General features: G+C 30.2%; 1 protein-coding gene across 1 annotated transcript in view; it reads right to left on the reverse strand.

Moving 5' to 3' along the window:
• Positions 1-21,555, reverse strand: part of LOC107454842 (receptor-type guanylate cyclase Gyc76C) — a 255,986-nt gene that overhangs the window by 27,218 nt on the left and 207,213 nt on the right. The window contains exons 12-17 of the mRNA XM_087166312.1: positions 16,199-16,303; positions 14,300-14,371; positions 14,020-14,188; positions 9,917-10,066; positions 3,185-3,368; positions 1,712-1,852 (exon numbers count right to left, since the gene is read on the reverse strand). Of these exons, the coding sequence (XP_087022438.1) occupies positions 1,712-1,852; positions 3,185-3,368; positions 9,917-10,066; positions 14,020-14,188; positions 14,300-14,371; positions 16,199-16,303 (821 nt within the window). The remainder of the gene's footprint in view (positions 1-1,711; positions 1,853-3,184; positions 3,369-9,916; positions 10,067-14,019; positions 14,189-14,299; positions 14,372-16,198; positions 16,304-21,555) is intronic.

The following is a 21,555-nucleotide window of genomic DNA, read 5'->3' on the forward strand; positions in this document are numbered from 1 at the left end:
TGTTACGATTTTTAGATATCAATTTAAATAATTCTTATTACTGGTCGATTGAATATTGTTGTTAGTATTTGTTATTATTATTAATAAGAAAACGAGCAGAAAGTAGGCTATGCAGTGTCGTTTCAAGAGTTGACGATGTTGATATACATTTGCGCTGGGAGATTGGCATCCATTTGGAGTACGCATAGATGTAAACAGGCTCTTTCCATGAGGATAATTGTTTTGTTTTTTTAACTCGTAACAGAGTATAAAATACTCTAGCTCAACTGCTTATTCAAGGCTTGAACCACTGGAATTTGACTAGGACACTCATCAAAAAACTATCAGTAGTCCCACGAAGCAGCAATAATTATGTTATGCTGTTTTTTACATATTGGCAAAATAAGTCTTGGTTTGGATTTCAGGGAGTCCTCACTTTTCAACTACAATAATCAAGAGTTATAGTAAACAGAGTGCATGCGTTGCTTTGGCGACCGCTGCTGCTTGATAATTGTTTTAGAATTCTTTTTTTTTTCACTTTTAATTTTGTTATGCATTAAGTTGGTGAGTTTATTTTTGAGATATGTGACCAGAGAGATCCCATAAACACTTCTTGAGTTGTGAATAAAAGAGAATTTCATTATTTGAACTATATTTTTGTTCTTATTGTTTTAATTAAGAATCAGAAATTCTAACCAACAGTTCAAACTGGATCGTTTTCAACACTAATTCAGGTGAATATCACACATAAAGAGGGTCCCAAAACTGATTGAGACGGCCCCAAAAGTTAGAGTTGAAGCAAGCAAAAAACGATGATAAGGCCTAAACTTACCGAGGCTGAAAATTGCCAAAGCCAAAGAACGTACACGGGAATACCTTAAGCGTTACACACAGACGGAAAAACGAAAGGATTCCGTTCGCAAACGCAAGCATGAAGCCCGTCCCTCACAAAAGTACCAAAGTAGTTGAGAAAATTGAACCCTACCGAAGAGTGAATGGTGACTCTCCGAACCCCTTTCATGCAAATATGAGAACTGGGTGCTGATCACCAGTCAGGGATAAAAGGATCCATTCTCAACGTTTCCAATAACTTATACAAGAGCGTAGACAGTTTTCCACGCAATATAAATGATTCATTCACTATTCACGTATCTCGATTGGTTGTTCAATGTCTATTCAGTCATCAAAAGAATTTAAACAGAATGTGTCTGAGCTGCATTTAAATATGTCTGCGAAATTGTATACCGAGCAGTTCGGGATTAACAGTTAAAGATGCCGAAAACCCAAGTTTCTTTTCCAAAAAAAAATTTGGCAACAGCCATTTTGCCAATAGGTAACCTGTGATGGCCTTGCAGTGATCATAATTTTCTTCATTTTGTAGTGAATCGTATTTTAAATTTTTTAAATATTTAAATTATTTTTTTCTTTTTTGGTAATGTTTTTGTTACAAAATAGCATCATAATTATGAACATAACACATTTTCTACATTGTAATGTTTCATTTAAGTTCATTTTATAAGTTTTCGTTTAAAAAAAATTCTAGTAGAGGCAACTTCTAAACGAACCAATGTAAATGTGTAAGGTCTAGCAATATCTTTCAGTTACAAGTCTTTCGGGCTAGTGTCTTTTTTCTCTAAAAAAATGTTTTTTTTTTTAAAGCAACCATCATCTCTCTTATTTTAGGTATGTGACTTATATTGCTATAACTAAACATGAGAGAAATTATTCTTACTTTGGTAACATTCTATGCAAGAGCGCTTCTGTTTTCTTCTTCTCTTCCACCAGAGCTACAGTCCGTTCTTCAACCAACTCCTCTAAATTATAAGCATACTTTTCCATCATAGACATCATGTTATCCATAATATTTGATTTCCTGTTTTAAAAAAAATTAAAATTATACCAACTATGCACGTATTTAAATTTTATCGATATTTAAAAAGTTAAATAAATTTAATGATTATAGAACTTGATAAAGCAGACAACTTTCACCGCAAAAGTATGAGGTTTAGAAAGCGAGTCGCCAGAAAGCTCCTGCTTGGTTAAAATTCGGAATAAATGAAATAAAAGAAAAAACAGTGTTCATTAATGGATGTTTTACAGAAAATACTGAAATATTCTGCCATAAAACTGAATTCAGGAATTTCATCTCACTGACGTTAGCAGCTGCGACGTAATTCGTGTGACAAGTCCTCGGTTGATTCGATGAGCGCCTCGTAAATTTCGCTTTTTCACGATCTCAGTGAAAGAAAAAAAAGATTCGACAGAACAGATCGTGGGAGGTCATGAGACAGTCGCCACCACAAGAAAACTAGCAACACTTTTACCTTGGACCCAGTTGGGAGCTAAATTGGATGGGTCCTTTATAAATATGCACTGAGGGACCAACATTGGGATAGACAGATTTTTAATATTGATTCTATATAGGGCCAATATCGGTCTTTATGGAACCAGTATAGGTCCCACGTGGCTGAATAATGAATGAAAAATATCGGGTGAATCTGAGAATTCTATATAGGGCCGATATGGGTTGTAAAGTGGCTGTGAAATATCGGGTGAATTGGACAAATCTATATAGGGGCAATATCGGTCTTCATGGGGTGAATATAGGTTCTGTGTGGCTGGATAATGAGTAAAAAATATCGGGTGAATCTGATAATTCTATATAGGGCCAATATCGGTCTTCATGGGGTCAATAAAAGTTCTATGCGGCTGGATAATGAATAAAAAATATCGGGTGAATCTGACAATTTTATGTAGGGCCGATATTGATTGTAAAGTGGCTGTAAAATATCGGGTGAATCGGACAATTCTATATAGGGCCAATATCGGTCTTCATGGGGTGAATATAGGTTCTGTGTGGCTGGATAATGAATAAAAAATATCGGGTGAATCTGAGAATTCTATATAGGGCCGATATTGGTTGTAAAGGGGATGTGAAATGTCAGGTGAATCGTACAATTTTATGGAGGTCCAATATCGGAAAATAACGGCCCTTTAAATATTTATTGAGCAAAGATTCGTGAATATTAGTCCAATGAGGGCTGGAGTTATTTTGCTTCTAGAATAGTTTCACCAAGTAAGAGTGAAAGCTCGAAAACGATACACAATTCAAAAAGAAGTTATATGAGTCCAAACGTTGTTAATACTCTCAAATGAGAATGAAAATTCGGTTAAGATAAATAATATAATTTTTTTTTTAGCTTACATGCCCTCTCTCATTTTTCTGAGCCTCTCCTTTAGATGATGAAAGTCGGGTCTATTTTCAGGCCTCTCGTCCCATGCGTCTTTCATGGCATTCACTACATAGTCCTGACACTGCACATCTTGGAGGGGTGGTCTGAAGGGTTCTTCATCACCTTTAGGTTCACGTTTTACTTTCGAGATGATCTCTGCAATAGAGATATCATAACTTATTTAAGATGAAACAAAACGGAGACATTTCAAAATAAAGGGTATATTTTTTTTATTATTATTTTATAATTATTAAACAGTATTCCACACTTTTACACAACTCCCTGCTCAACAGTCCCTGCTCAAATTATTAGACGCACTATAAAAGTCTATGAAATATCTTAATTATCAGGTGATTCCATACAGCTCTACTTCTTTGTACTTGTTTACAATCGTGTATCAATTGGTTAACATTGTAATGCAATACATTAAAAATAAATACAAATAGGAAGTATATAAAAAATCTCCACCATAAAAACCCATTATATGTATGCTTAAATATAAAAGTATTGCCTATAAGCTTGTGCAAAACATGTAATTATTAAAAAAAAGCTGCAGTGCGTCTAATTAATTTGGTCTAATTGGGTATAATATAAAAAAACACAACTACTTCCACTTAGTAGGAATAACATTTACCATGACGCAATGCTAAAGTCTGTGCCACTATCCACATAAATCAATTATTAATCAAAAATCGAATATCAATTACTTTTCTTTATAATGCAATAAAATCTGGTGAGCAGCTATTTAAACGATCAAACACTTCGTTTGTTTATTTGTGGCTTGAAATGTTGGCTTGTGAAACGTTGTTTCACACGATTCGGCAATGTAACCACTATTTTTTTTATATTTCAGCAGTACACTTATTTACATTATCATACACGTTTAAAAATTTGACCATCTAAACATGCTTTTTACTAATTCAACATTGTTTTCCACCTTTCTACATAATCTAAAATTACGCTCATGTTTTTGTTTAATTTGGCTGCATACTGCCTCGCAATAAAAAAATTAATGTAAGCAACAAAAATTTCAAAATTGAGATATTTATGCCTTGCAATTGAAAAAAATAACGTAAGTGCTTCACGACTGATTCTGAGAAAAGTGGTTTTATAACTAATTTTTTTTCTATTACTAATGTTACGAACACTAAAATAGAATGCCAAAAACTTATAAAAAAATTTCTTTTTTTAATTACTTTTTTGCAATACGTAGTTTGCCATACAAAAGATGCCAAATATATAAAAATCTCAAATTGGAATTTTTTGTCGGTTATGTTGATTTTTCAATTGTACGGGAAGTATATATTTGGTATTTTTGTATAATAAGCAATCTATTGCACGACAAAATAAACGTCACTGCGAGCAATTGTATTCTTTTTCTTCTTTCTTTTCCTTTTTTACATAATTCGAAGTATTATTAAGTTGGAATGAATTTAACTGAAAAAAGATGAAAGGTTTTTACATTCACTCAAACAAACATAAAATAAATCACTAACCTTAATGTTTCGAAATATAGAAGAGAAAAAAACACTGTTTCGAAAAACAGGTGATAGCCACATTCGCAGAAATAATTACTCCTCTAATTTTAAATTTATTTGTTTTCAAAATTAGAAACAAGATGACATAGTTTTCTATTCACGTAGTATTTTTATTGCGTTTAAAACTTTTGATTACCCAATTTTAAAAATATATATATTTTCAAAAAAGCATGAGCTATTATACTAAACTATCGGGATCCCTATTTCCCAGACTGCGGCTATCGAATCAGAAACCCGAACCTGTCGGGAAAAAATAAATGCTTATTCCGATAAAAGTTTGTTTTTGTGCCTGATTTCGTATCATTCGTCCTGATTCGTCCGCATTTATTAATTAGCATATTGGAAGTCAATCCCACGAGCCATTAAGGTCAAGTATTAGAAAGTGAAAATCCGATCATTAGCTCGAAAGTTATTCCATTTTGTTTCGGACGCACTGTACATCCAAAATTTGTAATACTTTTACATTTCTTTTACAGTTTTAAGTAACTAAAACTATTGAGCAGTAAAATATATTTCTTTATTTTGAATTCTAAATTCATCTATATACTTTAAATATGATATTCATTACCCCCAGGTGAAATAGAAAAGCGATTTTCGAATTTTCCAACACGCCTATCCAAAGAAAAAGTTCATTTTTGAGCTTTAAGTGCCAAAACGTGCAGAAAAGTTTGATTTAAAGCGGATTTAAATAAAAAGATATGTTTTATTTGCTATGTAATTTAGTAAACCTTAACAAAGTTTGAAAACCTATACTCAAAGGAAAAGATAAATTTCAAATAAGATTTGAAAGAATTTTTTTAAACTAACTATGCCCATGAAATATCTTCAAAGTACACAAAAGCTTCCATTCGAAACTTACCGATCGATCCGCACTCCATTACTGACCCTCAAATATATTTGAACAGAAGTGCTTTTCGTAGCTTTCTCACAACTTTTTCAAAAGTAAAAAAAAAAAATTATATTTTCCCCTTCCTTTAAGAGGTTTTTATTTAATAAGAAAGTTTACTTAAATGTAAAGGAAATTTAAACCTATCGGTTAGAACCTATTCAAGCAAAAAAAGTTGCATCCTAAAAATGAATGATGTTTTCAGAAAAAAATTTAAATAATTAACAGAAGATAATAAAAAAAATACAGTTAGCTGCGTTTTACTTACGAAACAACTTTCAGAATTAGTTAGAAACTATGTCAACAGAGGGCACTTCTTAATAAACTTGATTTCATACAGTTTAGTTATACCATTTTGATTAGTTTGGAATGTTAACAGAAATCAACAAAAATCGATAGGTTTGCTGTTATCTTTCTACCTTTTTAAGCAAAGTTCTCTGTCTACGTAGAAACATAAATATCAATTCACTCAAGGTTACGTGGTCTCTTAATTACGTGGAATGGCTCAAACTCACTGTGGTCGAGGGAATTCCATAGTGGCAAGAGAGTCAACGGAATCAAAAGTTTCTGTTTTGATTCGAACCTTAATCTTAAAAACAGAGAATTACTAGACTTTTTCCTCTATGTATATTCCTTGACTATACTTCTTCGGTAAGTACCAACTTCTACTCGGTAAACAAATTGTCTAGTAAACAAATCTAGCCTTTTGTCTAGTAATTGTCTAGTAAACAAATTGTCAACCTACATCAAAGCTCAAAGTGCAATGGAATTGTAACTTCACTCAAGGTTACGTTGTCTCTTAATTACGTGGAATGGCTCTAACTCACTGTGGTCGAGGGAATTCCATAGTGGCAAGAGAGTCAACGGAATCAAAAGTTTCTGTTTTGATTCGAACCTTAATCTTTAAAACAGAGAATTACTAGACTTTTTCCTCTATGTATATTCCTTGACTATACTTCTTCGGTAAGTACCAACTTCTACTCGGTAAACAAATTGTCTAGTAAACAAATCTAGCCTTTTGTCTAGTAATTGTCAAGTAAACAAATTGTCAACCTACATCAAAGCTCAAAGTGCAATGGAATTGTAACTTCACTCAAGGCTACGTGGTCTCTTAATTACGTGGAATGGCTCTAACTCGCCCTGGTCGAGGGAATTCCATAGTGGCTAGAGAGTTAAGCAGCGGAATCAAAAGTCCCTAGTTCCATCCGAGCCGGAATCAACCACATATTCTTTCAGTAAAAGCAAATTGTTAAATAAAGGAAAAAGATGCTAAAATCGCATTTCAAATAGATTTTTTTTTTCATCTGTAAGTAATTTATGACTATTACAAATTAATTTCAAACTAAGACTAGATTCAAACTCATTTCTGATTAAATTAATTCTGATCAAGCCATAAACAATTTATAACAAGTGAAACAATTTCGTAACTTTCATATCCTATTCCTTCTAGAAAACTTAAACATTATTCTTCTATTTCATATTGAAACTTTAAATGTTAAAACAGTTTAAAAAAAATATTGACATGAAAGATAAAAATATTAAAATAAATTAATATAACACTTTATACAAATAAAGCGCATCTCATGCAGTATTTATTCTAAATATATTCAATGAAATTTTCAAATACATAAATAATGCTAAAAAATACAAAAATTTAAAAAAAAATCAACCCATACAATAGAATCTAATTTGCATACAGACGAGTTTCATCTTCATTCTATTCCATTTCAAAAATATTTCTTAAAAAAAAACTCCTTTCAAAGAAAAATCTATTTTTGTCATCTTGAAATATTATTTTTTTATTCAATGGATGATAGCTTTTCAAATTTACGTTCGTATAAACCATAGTAAATATTAAATTAATTTCAGTTCTGTTTAATAATTAATCGTCCATATTTTTTTTCAAATGTTATAAAAATATTAATATTAAAAATATCTAAGATATTAGCATTTTAAATATATTTAGCTTCGATGTATTAAATTTTTTTTTAAATAATTTCTTTTCCTATTTTTTAACGCTTTAGATTTGGCAAAGAGAACTGTTTGTAGTTCTTTAAATGTCGACGGCTTATCTTTACTCGATCTCAGGTATGGATTAGTCTCGAACTGTTCGAAGCGAAGACCATACAAGATTTTCAAAAGCAGTCGATCTGTATTTGAAAACCACAAGGAAAATATATATGAAGTGAAACTATTTTCTGTTTATAATCATCAACTAAGATTAATAATAATAACAACTGTACATGTTTAGAAACATATTAAGATGGTAAAGTGCCTGCGATCTACTTCATAAAATTATGGACTGTGCCTAGCGTGCTAAACTTAGAATTACAGCTTCTTCCTTGCGACTTGTTCTGCTTTAGATTTTGATTGGCTGTCGTCGATCACATGAGTAAAATGCCGCCATTTTGTTGACTAGTTTAAACGGCAAAGTATCATTGCACCCGATCTGTTATTTTTTTCGTCTTTACTTTCACTTTTTTTTGTTTTATACTTTTAAACTTATAATAACTGGTTGTTGCGCATTTAGGTGTTCAAATAAGTTAAATTTTGGATAAATTAATTTTTATCTTTCATGTCGGAGATCGGAATGAAAAACGACGGAAAATTTGGCTGCATGGCATTCGCAGAGATAAATGGAACCAAAACGAAAACAGCAGATTGTTTTAGGTAAGTTTGAAATTCATTTATTTATTTGTTACTAATTTTACATGATATTATTTTATTAACTTTGTAGAGCAAATATGTTTCGCTTCCTTTTCAATTCGAAGTTTAAAAAATTCCATTGCATTAAATATATTCACCTGAAAGAAATTAAAATAGATTAAAAACGTCGTTTTTAACTTAAATATTTTTTTCGTCAGAAAGCTTCAAAAATAGAATTTTAATAGCATTTAAAAAATTGAGTGTTTTTTACCAGGATTAAGAATAAATTAGCGTATTATATTAAATATTTTTCAAACGAACAAATTTAAAATTTCTACATTTTAATAAGATAATCTAATTCCAATTCGCTATTCCAATTCGCTAATTCCAACTCGCTCTTAAATTCGCTATTTTTTACTAATTTAAATATTGCATACATTAGAGTAAAATTTTGTAACTGTAAAATTTTGTAATAAATTTGTTATATTTATAATATATTCAGAATTTAAATAAGGATTCTCAAAGGAATATTTATTAATTTTTGAACAAAGCAGAACTCATATATTTTGTTATTAAATGTGACAAAGTTCCCATTTACTAATTATTGGCTGTTTCATCACATGCCTTAATTTAAAAGTATCTAAAAAAACTGATATCATTTTAATTATATATAACTATATTTAATCCTTTGAACCTCATAAAAAACTGACAGCAAAATATTTCGAAGAGTTTAGTCGAGAAGTTAATCATAAAAAAAAATTTATAGCATATTATGAAAGACGAAATGAGAAAGTTTTAACTTATAGATAAAGTATTATTTTGCCTGGATGGCATAAAAAGAAAATATGTAATTTCAGAAAGAAAAAAAAATAGTTAAAAGAAGAAAATATTTCAGTTATCTCTAAGAATATGAAAATATTAATCAATAAAACGTCGTGTTTAAGAATAGAAACTCAGTATTTCATCATTGAAAGTTGCAGTCACAAGAGAGTTGCAGTCACCAAGATGGCGGTTTGTCGCTACTTTATCTTAAGTATCCAGGGCTTTAGACTAGCCCCTTTATTTTCCATTTTCTAAACTGATCACAGAGTGTCTTTATAAAGTACGCGAGATTTTTTTTTTTAAAAAACAGTAATTACATTTTAAAAAGACAAATCTGCAATGCGTATCTTAACATAACGTCATTTATACAGGTTTATTTAGTTAATTTTGTGCTATTTTCAAAGTCAACTGTAAGATAGTGCTTTGTATAATGGTATGGAATAGCTAAATTCACGACAGTATAGCAATAGACTTAAGTTAATTGCTGTCGTTTCTAGAAATTTAAAGGCTTCCTGATCACTTATTGTTTATATTGTTAACCAACGTAAAGCTAAATTCATACATGAAAGAGGTACTTTACCTCGAGGAGTTAAATCGGTGCTTCCAAATGGACTTTGCCTCGCTATTACTCCAAATGACTTATTGTTGTTAAAAAACTTAAAGCTAAATTATTTATACACAAAAGTAGTACTTTACCTCTAGGAGTTAAATCGGTGCTTCCAAATGGACCCTGCCTCGCTATTACTCCAAATGACTTATTGTTGTTAAAAAACGTAAAGCTAAATTATTTACACACTAAAGAAGTACTTTACCTCTAGGAGTTAAATCGGTGCTTCCAAATGGACCTTGCCTCGCTATTATTTCATGCAGAATGATGCCAAAAGCATAAACGTCTGATTTAGGACTGCCATAACGGTTCTCCGTGGGAAATCGCAAAAGTTCTGGTGCTTTCCATAAAAGATCTATGGGCAAAATAAATATATAATAAGCATTTAGATTGGAAGGGATTGGAACAATAATAAGACTCATTATTTCCAAAATTGATATTTTTACATGAAAATAGTCCTTACTGTTGTTTCAACATCAGTATTTCACAATATAGGAAAATATTTATTAGACAACAATGTAATACACAAAATCGTAGTGTTCTTCAAAGAAGAAAAAAAAAGACATGCTATAGATCATAAATTGTAGCTTTTACGAATTACATTGAACACAAGTCAGTCATGCTACAAGGATATTGGATAAAATAATGGAAACACTTCTACTAATTTTTTCAAATTTCTCAAGAAAGACTTAGAAAATTATAAGACTTCAGAAGTGTTTAGAGGATGCGATTTCTCATACATATCCATAAAGTGTAAACTTGCATTATCTTAGTATAACTGCTAAAATGTTCAATAAAGCTAAACAAAACTTTCAGAGTAATTTTAATTTAATAATAAAAATATATCCTTTTGAAATTACGTTAAAAATTACTCAAGATATGAGTATATAAAGCAATTTTTTTATACTATTGCGCTTACACGAAAAAAAAATTTTTTCTTCTTAAATTTGTTTTTAATCGTATTTGGTAACTTCTAAAAAAAGTCCGATTTGAATATCTTGAAAATTCAAAAAGTTACCAACAATTTTTTAAATAGTTTTTGTTGATTTGGAAAGAAAACTCAGAAAGGTAAGGGGTTTTCTGCAAATTTAATTTTGTATTATTAAACGAGAATTATTAAAAATTACATGAGTATTATATAGAACCACATCTATTACCATACCGTCACATTTTACTGTGCAGACCATGATTTTAAATTATTATCATCCGTTATTAAATTTCGTTTTATATTGCAAAATGATATTTCTGGAAAACCCCTTATCATTTAGACCTTTTAATGAAACGGTACAAAAGCCACTTTGAAATTTGCTAGAAATATTTAGACTCTTTTCATAAGTTATCAAATACGATTCTAAACAAACTTTTGAAATCATATGTAGCGCAATTTTTAACGATTTTTTTTTCTTAAATTTTAAGATGATATTTTTATTGTTAATTACAGTAACTCCAAAAATTTCGTTTAAATTTAATTGAATATTTGAGTAGTTATAGTAAGTCAATGAAATTGGTTTCACAGTTTGTTATATTAGTTTGTGCAGTACATTTGCATATAATAACTTACGTAATTGACATAAGCTACAAGCTTATATTATTTGGTATAAGATGTTCAAAAACATTACTTTTCGTTCGTAATTTATTGCCTGTCCCACAAAGCTCTAAGAACTTTGAACTTTATTGATATGTATGACAAATCGCATAATTTAAACATTTCTTAAGTTTTAAATTAATTCTCTAATTATTTCTTGAGAATTGTGAAAAAAATGAGTTAGTATAGAAGTGTTTAGATTATTTTGTCCAACCACTGTATTTGAGAATATAATTATTATGCGTGTAGCGTATGTAGCGTAACGCAGGGCTCGAAGAAAGTCAGAAATTTTACCCGTCCCCGAGGACGGCTTGTCCAACAATGTACCCGTCCTCCAATGAAACTAACCCGTAGCTTCTAATTAAATAAAAATATAATTTTCTCTTATTTATTACAACCATTTATATAAATTGCACAATGAATTAGTAGTTACTAGGATTACAAATACTAGGTTACTAATAGTAAAACCTAGTATTTCTTTTATGAAATAATTTATTTCTTTTATGAAATAATTTAAATGACAAAGGTCAAGTTATCTGGAATGTCAATTTATCCGAGGGTACTTCGTTTTTTAAATGAAACAAATATGACGTTTGCCAGTTCCACAATCAAGCCAATGATTTACAGAGGTTTCTGCACAGAAATCTGAAAGGGGTTTTCCATTTAGGTGGATGTTCATAATTGCGCTTAACGCTTCTTGTTTAAGACCAGTACGTAACGTGTTTTTTCGTAAGCTCATTGCTGAAAAGCCTCTTTCAACCACTGCAGTACTCCCAGACAGAAAAAACATCAATTCCACCAAGCGCAATATGTTAGATATGTCTAGATTAGAGGGTCATTTTATTTTATTTTATTTTATAACCGTCGTTGAACAGCTGACCCAATTTCATGGGTTTACGACTAGTTACGTTCAACTCCGTAGCCTTGTAATTTTGAACCAATCCAGAAGACAAGGAAACTCCTGGATCAGTACCCCCAGAGGTATTGATTTGTTGTGGGAACATGGAGGACAAAGGGTCATTTTAGAAGTGAGGCGCTAGACTCTTGTAAGATAACAAAAATTTAAAATGTATCACGAACATTAACGGGGGAAAATGGCCGTCCGCGCGGACGCCGGATTCGAGATATTTGTTGTCCGCTGGGAATTTTTGACCGCCGAGGACGGGCGGACGGGTGGTTTTTCGAGCCCTGGCGTAACGTATATTAAAAATGTAGAATAGTAATAAGGGGGAAAAGGATAAAAAGCAATCTAAGTACATATGAAGAACAACAAACTTTTGTAAAAAATTTTTTAACTATATAAAAAGGAATAATAAACCTATAGTAACAGGGCTTTTAAAGAGCAAAACATTCAAACACTTTTTAAAGTAAATGTAGTCTGGGATGAAGTTTATAAAAGGAAATTGTGAATTTCGTATCATCCGATGTGGCCCCAAGAATGGTTTATACAAAGCTTATATATATATATATATATATATATATATATATATATATATATATATATATATATATATATATATATATATATATATATATATATATATATATATATATATATATATATATATATATATATATATATATATTTCTTATTTTAGCGTGGCGACCGAAAATGCCTCGATGGCATATCTCAATGCCTCATTTGGCGTCAGCTAACTTGTTCGAATCTGACCAATGGTAGAGCGCACATTTCTTTTTCTAATATAAGCTTTCGGCGGATGCACAGCCTTCACACATTCTGAACTTGTCGATGATAGGTCATCAATTTAATTTCAATATATGAGGTTCATTATAAGTGATAGAGCAGACGTCCCCCAAGCAGCTGTCCCTGTTTTTCAGGTATCAATCGTTTTAATGGACGTGACAAAAACGCTAGATAATTATATTTTGTCTATAGATAGAACTCTCCTTGCCACGAAGTCTGAGGCCGTCTGCTGCTATGGAAACAAGAAAAAGCCCATTTCAAAGAGGGGAGTCTCGTTCTCCCCTGATTCCCTTTAGCGCCAGCCCAAGTCAAATCCTGCCTTAAATGATGACCGAATACCCCTAATCGAAATAGTTGAACCTCGTAATCATAGTCACCGCCACCACTCCAGACGATTGGCTAGGGGAGTTCTTTACAGAGGCAAACTATATGTCCCTAGTCAGCTCCCTACAAACTCTCTCTCCACTCAACAACAGGACAGATTGAACGAGCATCTTTCTGGTGCTACTGCCTTTTTATTCTATTTCATAACCTTCGTTGAACAGTCGACTCAATTTTTTGGATATACGACTACTAATGTTCAACTCTGTAGCCTTGCAATTTTGAACCCAATCCGGAAGACGAGGGAGTTCCTAGATCCCTGGAAATTTGCCTTCATGGGGGACTTTTTTGATGAAACTAACCCGCATTTGCGTTACATGTAGAGGAAAACCACAAAAATCTCCCATGGTTAGCCTGACGGCAAGAGGATTCTAACCCATGATCCGTATACCACTGAGTATATTTCACGTTAGATCTGTGGTCGGTGCAAGCCGGATGCGGAATTCGATTCGACCAACCATCACTGGGTTTCAAACCCAGTTCACCTCATTGGAAGGCGAACGTTCTATCTTCTGAGCCATCACAGCTCTGATGCCGCTGTTAAGTCGGTCGGTAATTGATAGCACCGATTCCAACAGTATTGCGAAAGAATTCATGACAGGCTGGAGAGCCCTCTTTTGGTATATTAAAAACTTACTTCTATAATATTGGTGTTCAGCAACAGACCCTGTCGTTTCAGCCGTACTCCTCAGTTCATGTAGACCAAAATCAGTTACTTGCAAAACCCATCGACTCGTGACAACGCAGTTGGAAGACTTCAAATTGCCGTGAAATTTAATGTCACTTTCGCACAAGAAAGTCATGCCCTGAAATAAAAGCAATACAGTGTATTGTTCGGAATATCTAAGAAGAATGTCAATATTAGAAAAAAAGGAACATATTATTTTGAAAAAAGAGAAAATTAATATCTTACGTACTTTTAATAAATCAAAAACTAAAGATGCAATAAACATGTTATCTAGTTTCATGTCATCATTTTCCAAGATATCCTAAAATAAATATAAAAGCATGTTTACTATGAAGTAGAGTATTGTAAATTGAAAACACAATTAAATATTATTTCTTTTTCTTAATGATATGCTGTCTTTGCATCTCTAGTAAATCCCAGATCTCTTTTAGAGTCAAAGCGTGATTATCTAAGGGTCACTTAATGACAATTAGTGATCTTGACTTTTTTGGTTCTATTGTGATTAGGAGATTGCTATTTAGGGGCCTTCCATAAATGATGTCAAACTTTTCTTTTACTATTTTTGAACCCTCCCTTCTCTAATGCGTCACAAAGTGTCACACTACCTCCTACATCCCTGACACGTGTCGCGTTAAATAATCTAAACATATGACAGCAGTTGTGAAAACATAGCACGTGTTATGGATCACTTTATAAATTACACTTTTTCACGTTAACTGAGTTTTTATATGTTAATAATAATGATTGGATATGCATTTACTTGGATTAAAAAGATTTTTAAAAAAATAAACAAACGATACAAAAATATTTATTTTAATGATTTTAAATATTTATTTCTTCAAAATGCGGTTTATCGAACAATTTTGCACTCTATTCCTAGTCAAAAATTGTGACAATTTAATGAATCCTTACATTTATGAAATAACAAATTTTAAAATGAATTAACTTGTTTTTATCATCATCAATCTCTTGAAGGCCCTGAAAGCACAAATCATTTAGAATTGCTATAATTTCTGGTCTGTCACTAGAATAATATTTTTTTGAAACTAAAAGTTCGAATTGTATTATAATAAAGGACTTAATAATAAATTAATTTTTAAAGATAAATGTTAAATGATCTACTTTTTTCGACGCTCTTTTTCAGATTAATATGATGTGAGTAAAGTTAATTTTTTTTCGAAACTATTAAATTCATATAATCTTCTTTTTAAACAACAAAACTATTCACTTAACGTTTTGCTTACGGCTGGTACAACATGTGATGGAACAACATGGAACACCGTAAGCAAGGGTTAATTTAACTTTTTGCTTACGGTGCTTTGTATAATAAAGCCATTCTGCTAAACTTATTGTACCAGCCGTAAGCAAAAGTTTAATAACTTCCTAAAATTAACTCAAGTTTTATCTTAAATTAATTTAACTTTTTGCTTACGGTATTTAGTATAATGAAGCCATTCTGGTAAACTTATTGTACCAGCCGTAAGCAAAAGCTTAATAACTTCCTAAAATTAACTCAAGTTTTAACTTAAATTAATTTAACTTTTTGCTTACGGTATTTAGTATAATAAAGCCATTCTGGTAAACTTATTGTACCAGCCGTAAGCAAAAGCTTAATAACTTCCTAAAGTTAACTCAAGTTTTAACTTAAATTAATTTAACTTTTTGCTTACGGTATTTAGTATAATAAAGCCATTCTGGTAAACTTATTGTACCAGCCGTAAGCAAAAGCTTAATAACTTCCTAAAATTAACTCAAGTTTTAACTTAAATTAATTTAACTTTTTGCTTACGGTATTTAGTATAATAAAGCCATTCTGGTAAACTTATTGTACCAGCCGTAAGCAAAAGCTTAATAACTTCCTAAAATTAACTCAAGTTTTAACTTAAATTAATTTAACTTTTTGCTTACGGTATTTAGTATGATGAAGCCATTTTGGTAAACTTATTGTACCAGCCGTAAGCAAAAGGTTAATAACTTCCTAAAATTAACTCAAGTTTTAACTTAAATTAATTTAACTTTTTGCTTACGGTATTTAGTATAATGGAGCCATTCTGGTAAACTTATGGTACCAGCTGTAAGCAAAAGGTTAATAACTTACTAAAATTAACTTGATAACTCAGTGACTTACTTGCAAACTTCCTTTGGAACAATATTCTGTAATTATTTCAATACAGTTTTCTTCTACGCAAGCACCAATGAATTGATTGATGTTATCGTGATGCATTTCTCTCATCTAAAAATAAACTTTAAACTTTAAACGAGATTCGCATAAATAAACAATAAAATACTGAATGTGAATAAATTAACAAACGAGAAGCCTGGTACTAACGAACTGAAAATAAACGAAGCATTTAATTCCGAAACCGATGAACTGCATAAACGAAGTGTTTGGATATAAAACTAATAAATTGAATAAAATAATTAATCAAGGAGTTTAGTTTCGAAAACCATTGAATTGAATAAATGAATAAAAGAAAGTTTTTGATCTCAAGACTAATTAAGTCAATAAACGAAGAACAATACTTGGCCAAATTATTAGACGCACTGTAAGATTCAAGGTAAAATCTTAATTATCAGGTGGTACACTACATACAGCTTTATTGATTTCGCGTAGCTGAAACCGGTTTGCACTTACTTACGTTCGTGTATCAATTGGTTAACATTGTAATGAAATATGTTAAAAACAAATACAAATTAGGAGGTATATGAAAAATCTCCTTAACAAATACCCATTACATGTATATTTAAATATAAAAGTATTGCCTATAAACTCGTGCAAAAGATGTCATTATTAAAAAACTACAATGCGTCTATTAATTTGGTCTGATTATTATAATATACTAATATAATACCTGATACAATAAATATTCTATGTTTATATAATATATATCATCTAATTTATCCTATCGTCAATTTTATATTAATCGTCTAATTTAATCAATTGACGCACGAACGTAAACAAGTGCAAACCGCGATCAAAAGATTTTTCGGTTCGATTTCAGAGGGTAGAAAATGAAACTTGAAACTGAGAATATCTTGCAAAATGCAGCAGAGAGTGCAATAATTTCACCGAACCCAGATCACTATCCGCACATATGGACTCGCAAGTATTTCATTAAACATATAAAATGATTGGCGTTTTCACACGCTGTGAAGCAACGGTACGCCGAAATGAATTGTGGTTGAATGAATTGTGAAAACGTTGAATAGAACAATGTGAAAAGCACACTTTTGTATAATACGAGGCGAAAATTGACATGGTAAAAAAAATCTCATTTTCGAGAAGGGAAAATTAAGCATTTTTTAAAAACACCCAATGGAAAAAGCACCTCTAAGGGCTTTTAAAAAACGAAAATCAAAAATAAGCAACCTTTAAGCAATTTTTAAAAAGGCTACGCCCATGTAATAGTGGAGAATTGTTTCACCATTTTTATCAATTATAATTATCATTAGCCTATAGTAATGGTTAGCAAAATAAAAAATAAACCACCATGGCTAACTTTTGATCTTATAATCGGATCTTCACGTTCTAGGACTCCATCTTAAGGATTCATAGGGTGACCTCAAATGTGACAATTTATTAGTGCAGACGATATCTTAAGTTACAAAATCAGACACAAAAACGTACTTTCTATGAATAATTATACCTTTGTATCGACGAATTCAGATTTTTGACCCCCAAAATATAAGGGTTGCCGTAATCTGTGAAATAGGGTTCCCATGGTTTGGTCAGAGGAGCGATTCACAATTTGGATCCCTTAATAATAATGTTATTTTTTGCGTATTTTTTCATATCTCGAGAACTTTTTATGCGAATCGAAAAATTTTTGCACACAATTATAATTCGTTTACCCAAAGATAATGTCATGAAAAATATAACTTCCAGGAAATATTTATTATTTTTTTGTTATTTTATTAAATAATGGTAACAAAAATTGAAATGTAAATTATTTAATTTTTACATAATTTTAAAGTATGTAATTTTGCATGGCAAAATACAAAATTTGAGCGAAATCGATCGAATAGTTTTTGAGAAATAGAATTTTAAAGAAGACGTATTTTTAAAATTCGATTTCGCAGGAACTATTCGATCGACTTCGCTCAAATTTTGTATTTCGCGATGAAATATTACACCCTTTAAAATAACATAAAAAGTTTAGTAAGTTGCGATCTAAAATTTTTTCGACTCTTATTAAAAAAATAATGAATATTTATTAAAAGTTATATTTCACGTAGAATTTTCTTTAGATAACAGATTTTATAATTGCAAAATTTGAGCAAAATAATACGCAAAAAGTAAAATTGATATGAACGGGTCAAAACGTTGGACCGCTCTTCCTTATCAAACTATGGGGACCCTATTATCCAGTTTCCCCAATTGCGACTACCCGCTATATTTTGGGAGTCAGGAAACCGAATCCTGTCGAAAAAAAGGTATGTATATTCAGAAAATGTACGTTTTTATATCTGACTTCGTAACTTCATATTTCAACTTCCGTCATCACTAATTAATTATTTAAATTGAGTCCCAAAACGTGAAGATCCGATTATTAAATCAAAAGTTATTCGGGGTTCTCAGTTATTTTTTTTGCGCACAGTACTTCTTTAAATCCATTAAAGAACTTTTTAAATCCATTAAAGAAGTAGTCTAATTAAAAAATTATTTTTAATTGGAACCTAACTGAAAAATTAAATGCTGATCATAGATTTTATAGAAATAAATTAGAAAAAGTTCAAAACCACTTAATCAAAAAGACAATACACGTGTACATAGCATATCATTTTAGAAAGACGAACTTTTCATTTATTTCAACAACATAACATATTTTTATGGAAAAAATTTAATTTTTTGATTTATGAACAATGTAACGCCATTTCAAAACAGAGTTATAAAAATAAAAAAAATTTTTAACTCTAATTCTTAAATAAAATAATAATAAACCAAGCATTAAATTTGATATTTAATCTCAGTTCATAAAAAATAATCCACTACATTAAAAAAATATGATAGAAACTTTCAAAATTATTATCTCCGTTAAAATTAAATAACCTATCTTTTTGGGAAAAAATCATAATTACTCTTCTTAAAAAAATCAAGAAAAGCTTAAAATGTATTTCAGAATTTAAAAAAGATAAGCATTCACTTTTTCAACTTATGCATTTGCTCAGTCTTGTTTAGAAAATAAAAGTCATAAATTTTTCGAAAATTTTTTAATTTAGAAAATTGAATATAATCCAAAAAAAGGAGAAAAGGTTTTTCCCTCGAAGTTCGCAAACTTTTTTTGTTTCTTAAATATTTACAATGAAAATTTTGAATTTAATTTAATTAAATTGTTTTGAAAATAGATATAAATGTATCTCTGGTGAAAAGTTTGTTGTTGACAAAGGATTTAGTTTAATAATAAACAAAAAATTAATTTTTTTGAGGTTATGAACTCAGTTAATAAATAGACATATTTTTTTAGTGTTTTAATTTATTCGTTTGGGAAATGCTTTTACGAACATAAAAACAATTTTTTTTATTTAGAAAGACCATAACAATATTAGTTTATAACTAATATTAACTCCCTAGTGGTAAAAAAATTATTTTTTATAATATATATATATATATATATAAATTCAAAATGAAGAATAAAACAAAGAAAAATTATAGACATATGAAAAAAAGGGGGGTGGGAAATAATAAGTAAAAAAAATAACAAACAACATATTATTTAAAATAAAAAATAAAAAATGTGAAATTTTAATTAAAAAACCGGAAAAAAAGATATAATCTTTTCTTCAGCCCACACGATTATATCCGCAAAACAGAGTGCTTTCTGATATTGTATCAATAAAGCCAAAGCAAAATATATTAATACAATAGTGTGAGGAGCACTCAAAAAATTTTTTATAAAACAACAACATAAAATTAGATCATAAAAAGTAAAAATAACATGTAAAACTAGAAAATAAAATAAAATAAAAAGAAAAAACATTAAAAAGGGGGGACTATAAAGCGAGTAGCAAAATCATAACAACTTACATGGACAGAAATTTTTCAAGAATGATTTAAAAATGTTTTCGCAGAAAGATTGCCAGATTACAAAATATGAAAACAAAAGATGAAAGCAAAAGCGCAAATCAAGTGTAACAAGAGGGTTTTAAAGTGTCGTTCTTACTGCACTGCTGAAGTGATTTGTTATTCTGAGTTTTGATTTGTTAGTTACCAAGGATGGTCCCGAAATGGATGTGCGCAAGGTAATATTATACTGGATAATTTCAAAAATTGATCATAAATAGTTTTAGAAGATAGATGTTTATTTAAGAAAAAATATAAAATAGAAAAGAGAAACATAAATTGCCTTGCAAATAATTTTAGCCGCGGATTTGCACGATATGGATTAGCACATAGAAAAATTATTTAAATTATCAAAGAAAGAATTTTAATAGATAGTTTTAACACGGATTTGCCCGAAATGGATTTGCACATGGAAAATTAACAAAGAAAAAAATTTTTAGCAGATATTTTTAACCACGGATTTGCCCGAAATGGATTTGCACATGGAAAATTTTATAAATTAATAAAGAAATTTTTAGCAAACAATTTTATCCACGGATTTGCCCGAAATGGATTTGCACATGGAAAAACTGTATAGATTAACAAGGGAAATTATTTAGCAAAGGAATTTTTAGTAAATAATTCTAACCACGGATTTGCCCGAAATGGATTTGCACATGGAAAGATTAACAAAGAAAAAAATTTTTAGTACATAATTTTAGCCACGGATTTGCCCGAAATGGATTTGCTCATGGAAAATTGTATAAATTAATAAAGAAATTTTTAGCAAACAATTTTATCCACGGATTTGCCCGAAATGGATTTGCACATGGAAAAACTTTATAGATTAACAAAGGAAATTATTTAGTAAAGGAATTTTTGGTAAATAATTCTAACCACGGATTTGCCCGAAATGGATTTGCACATGGAAAATTATATAAGTTAACAAAGAAATTATTTAGTAAATAATTTTGGCAATGAATTTTGGCCTGAAATGGATTTGCACATGGGAAAATCATAAAAATTAACAAACAAAAAAATGTTTAGAAAATATATCCACCAAAATATACGATTAATTCAATGATTTTATATAAAATTTTATTACATTAGTTGGGTATCCATTGTTTTTTATCAGATTTTGAAAGAGTTTATCGATTTGTTTTTTGGATAAATAAATATTACTACATATTCTTTTAATTCTGTTCATTTCATTAAAAGTGGTATTTAAATAGATGCTCCTAGAAACATTAGAATTCCAAGTAACTAGTTTATTAATATTAAAATTAAAATCCTTTCTTTTATCGTATATATCAACAAAGCAGATATTTTCAACTTTCATAATACCCAAATCCAAAAAATTGAAATTAATATTATCATCATGATTACGAAGTAAGATCAATTCCTCAGGGTATATATCACTCAATAAAACGGTAAAATCTTGGAAA

Source organism: Parasteatoda tepidariorum, chromosome 6, assembly GCF_982258835.1.
Source record: "Parasteatoda tepidariorum strain Cologne lab strain chromosome 6, Ptep-v5.0, whole genome shotgun sequence".
In the NCBI taxonomy this organism is placed as follows: Eukaryota; Metazoa; Arthropoda; class Arachnida; order Araneae; family Theridiidae; genus Parasteatoda; species Parasteatoda tepidariorum.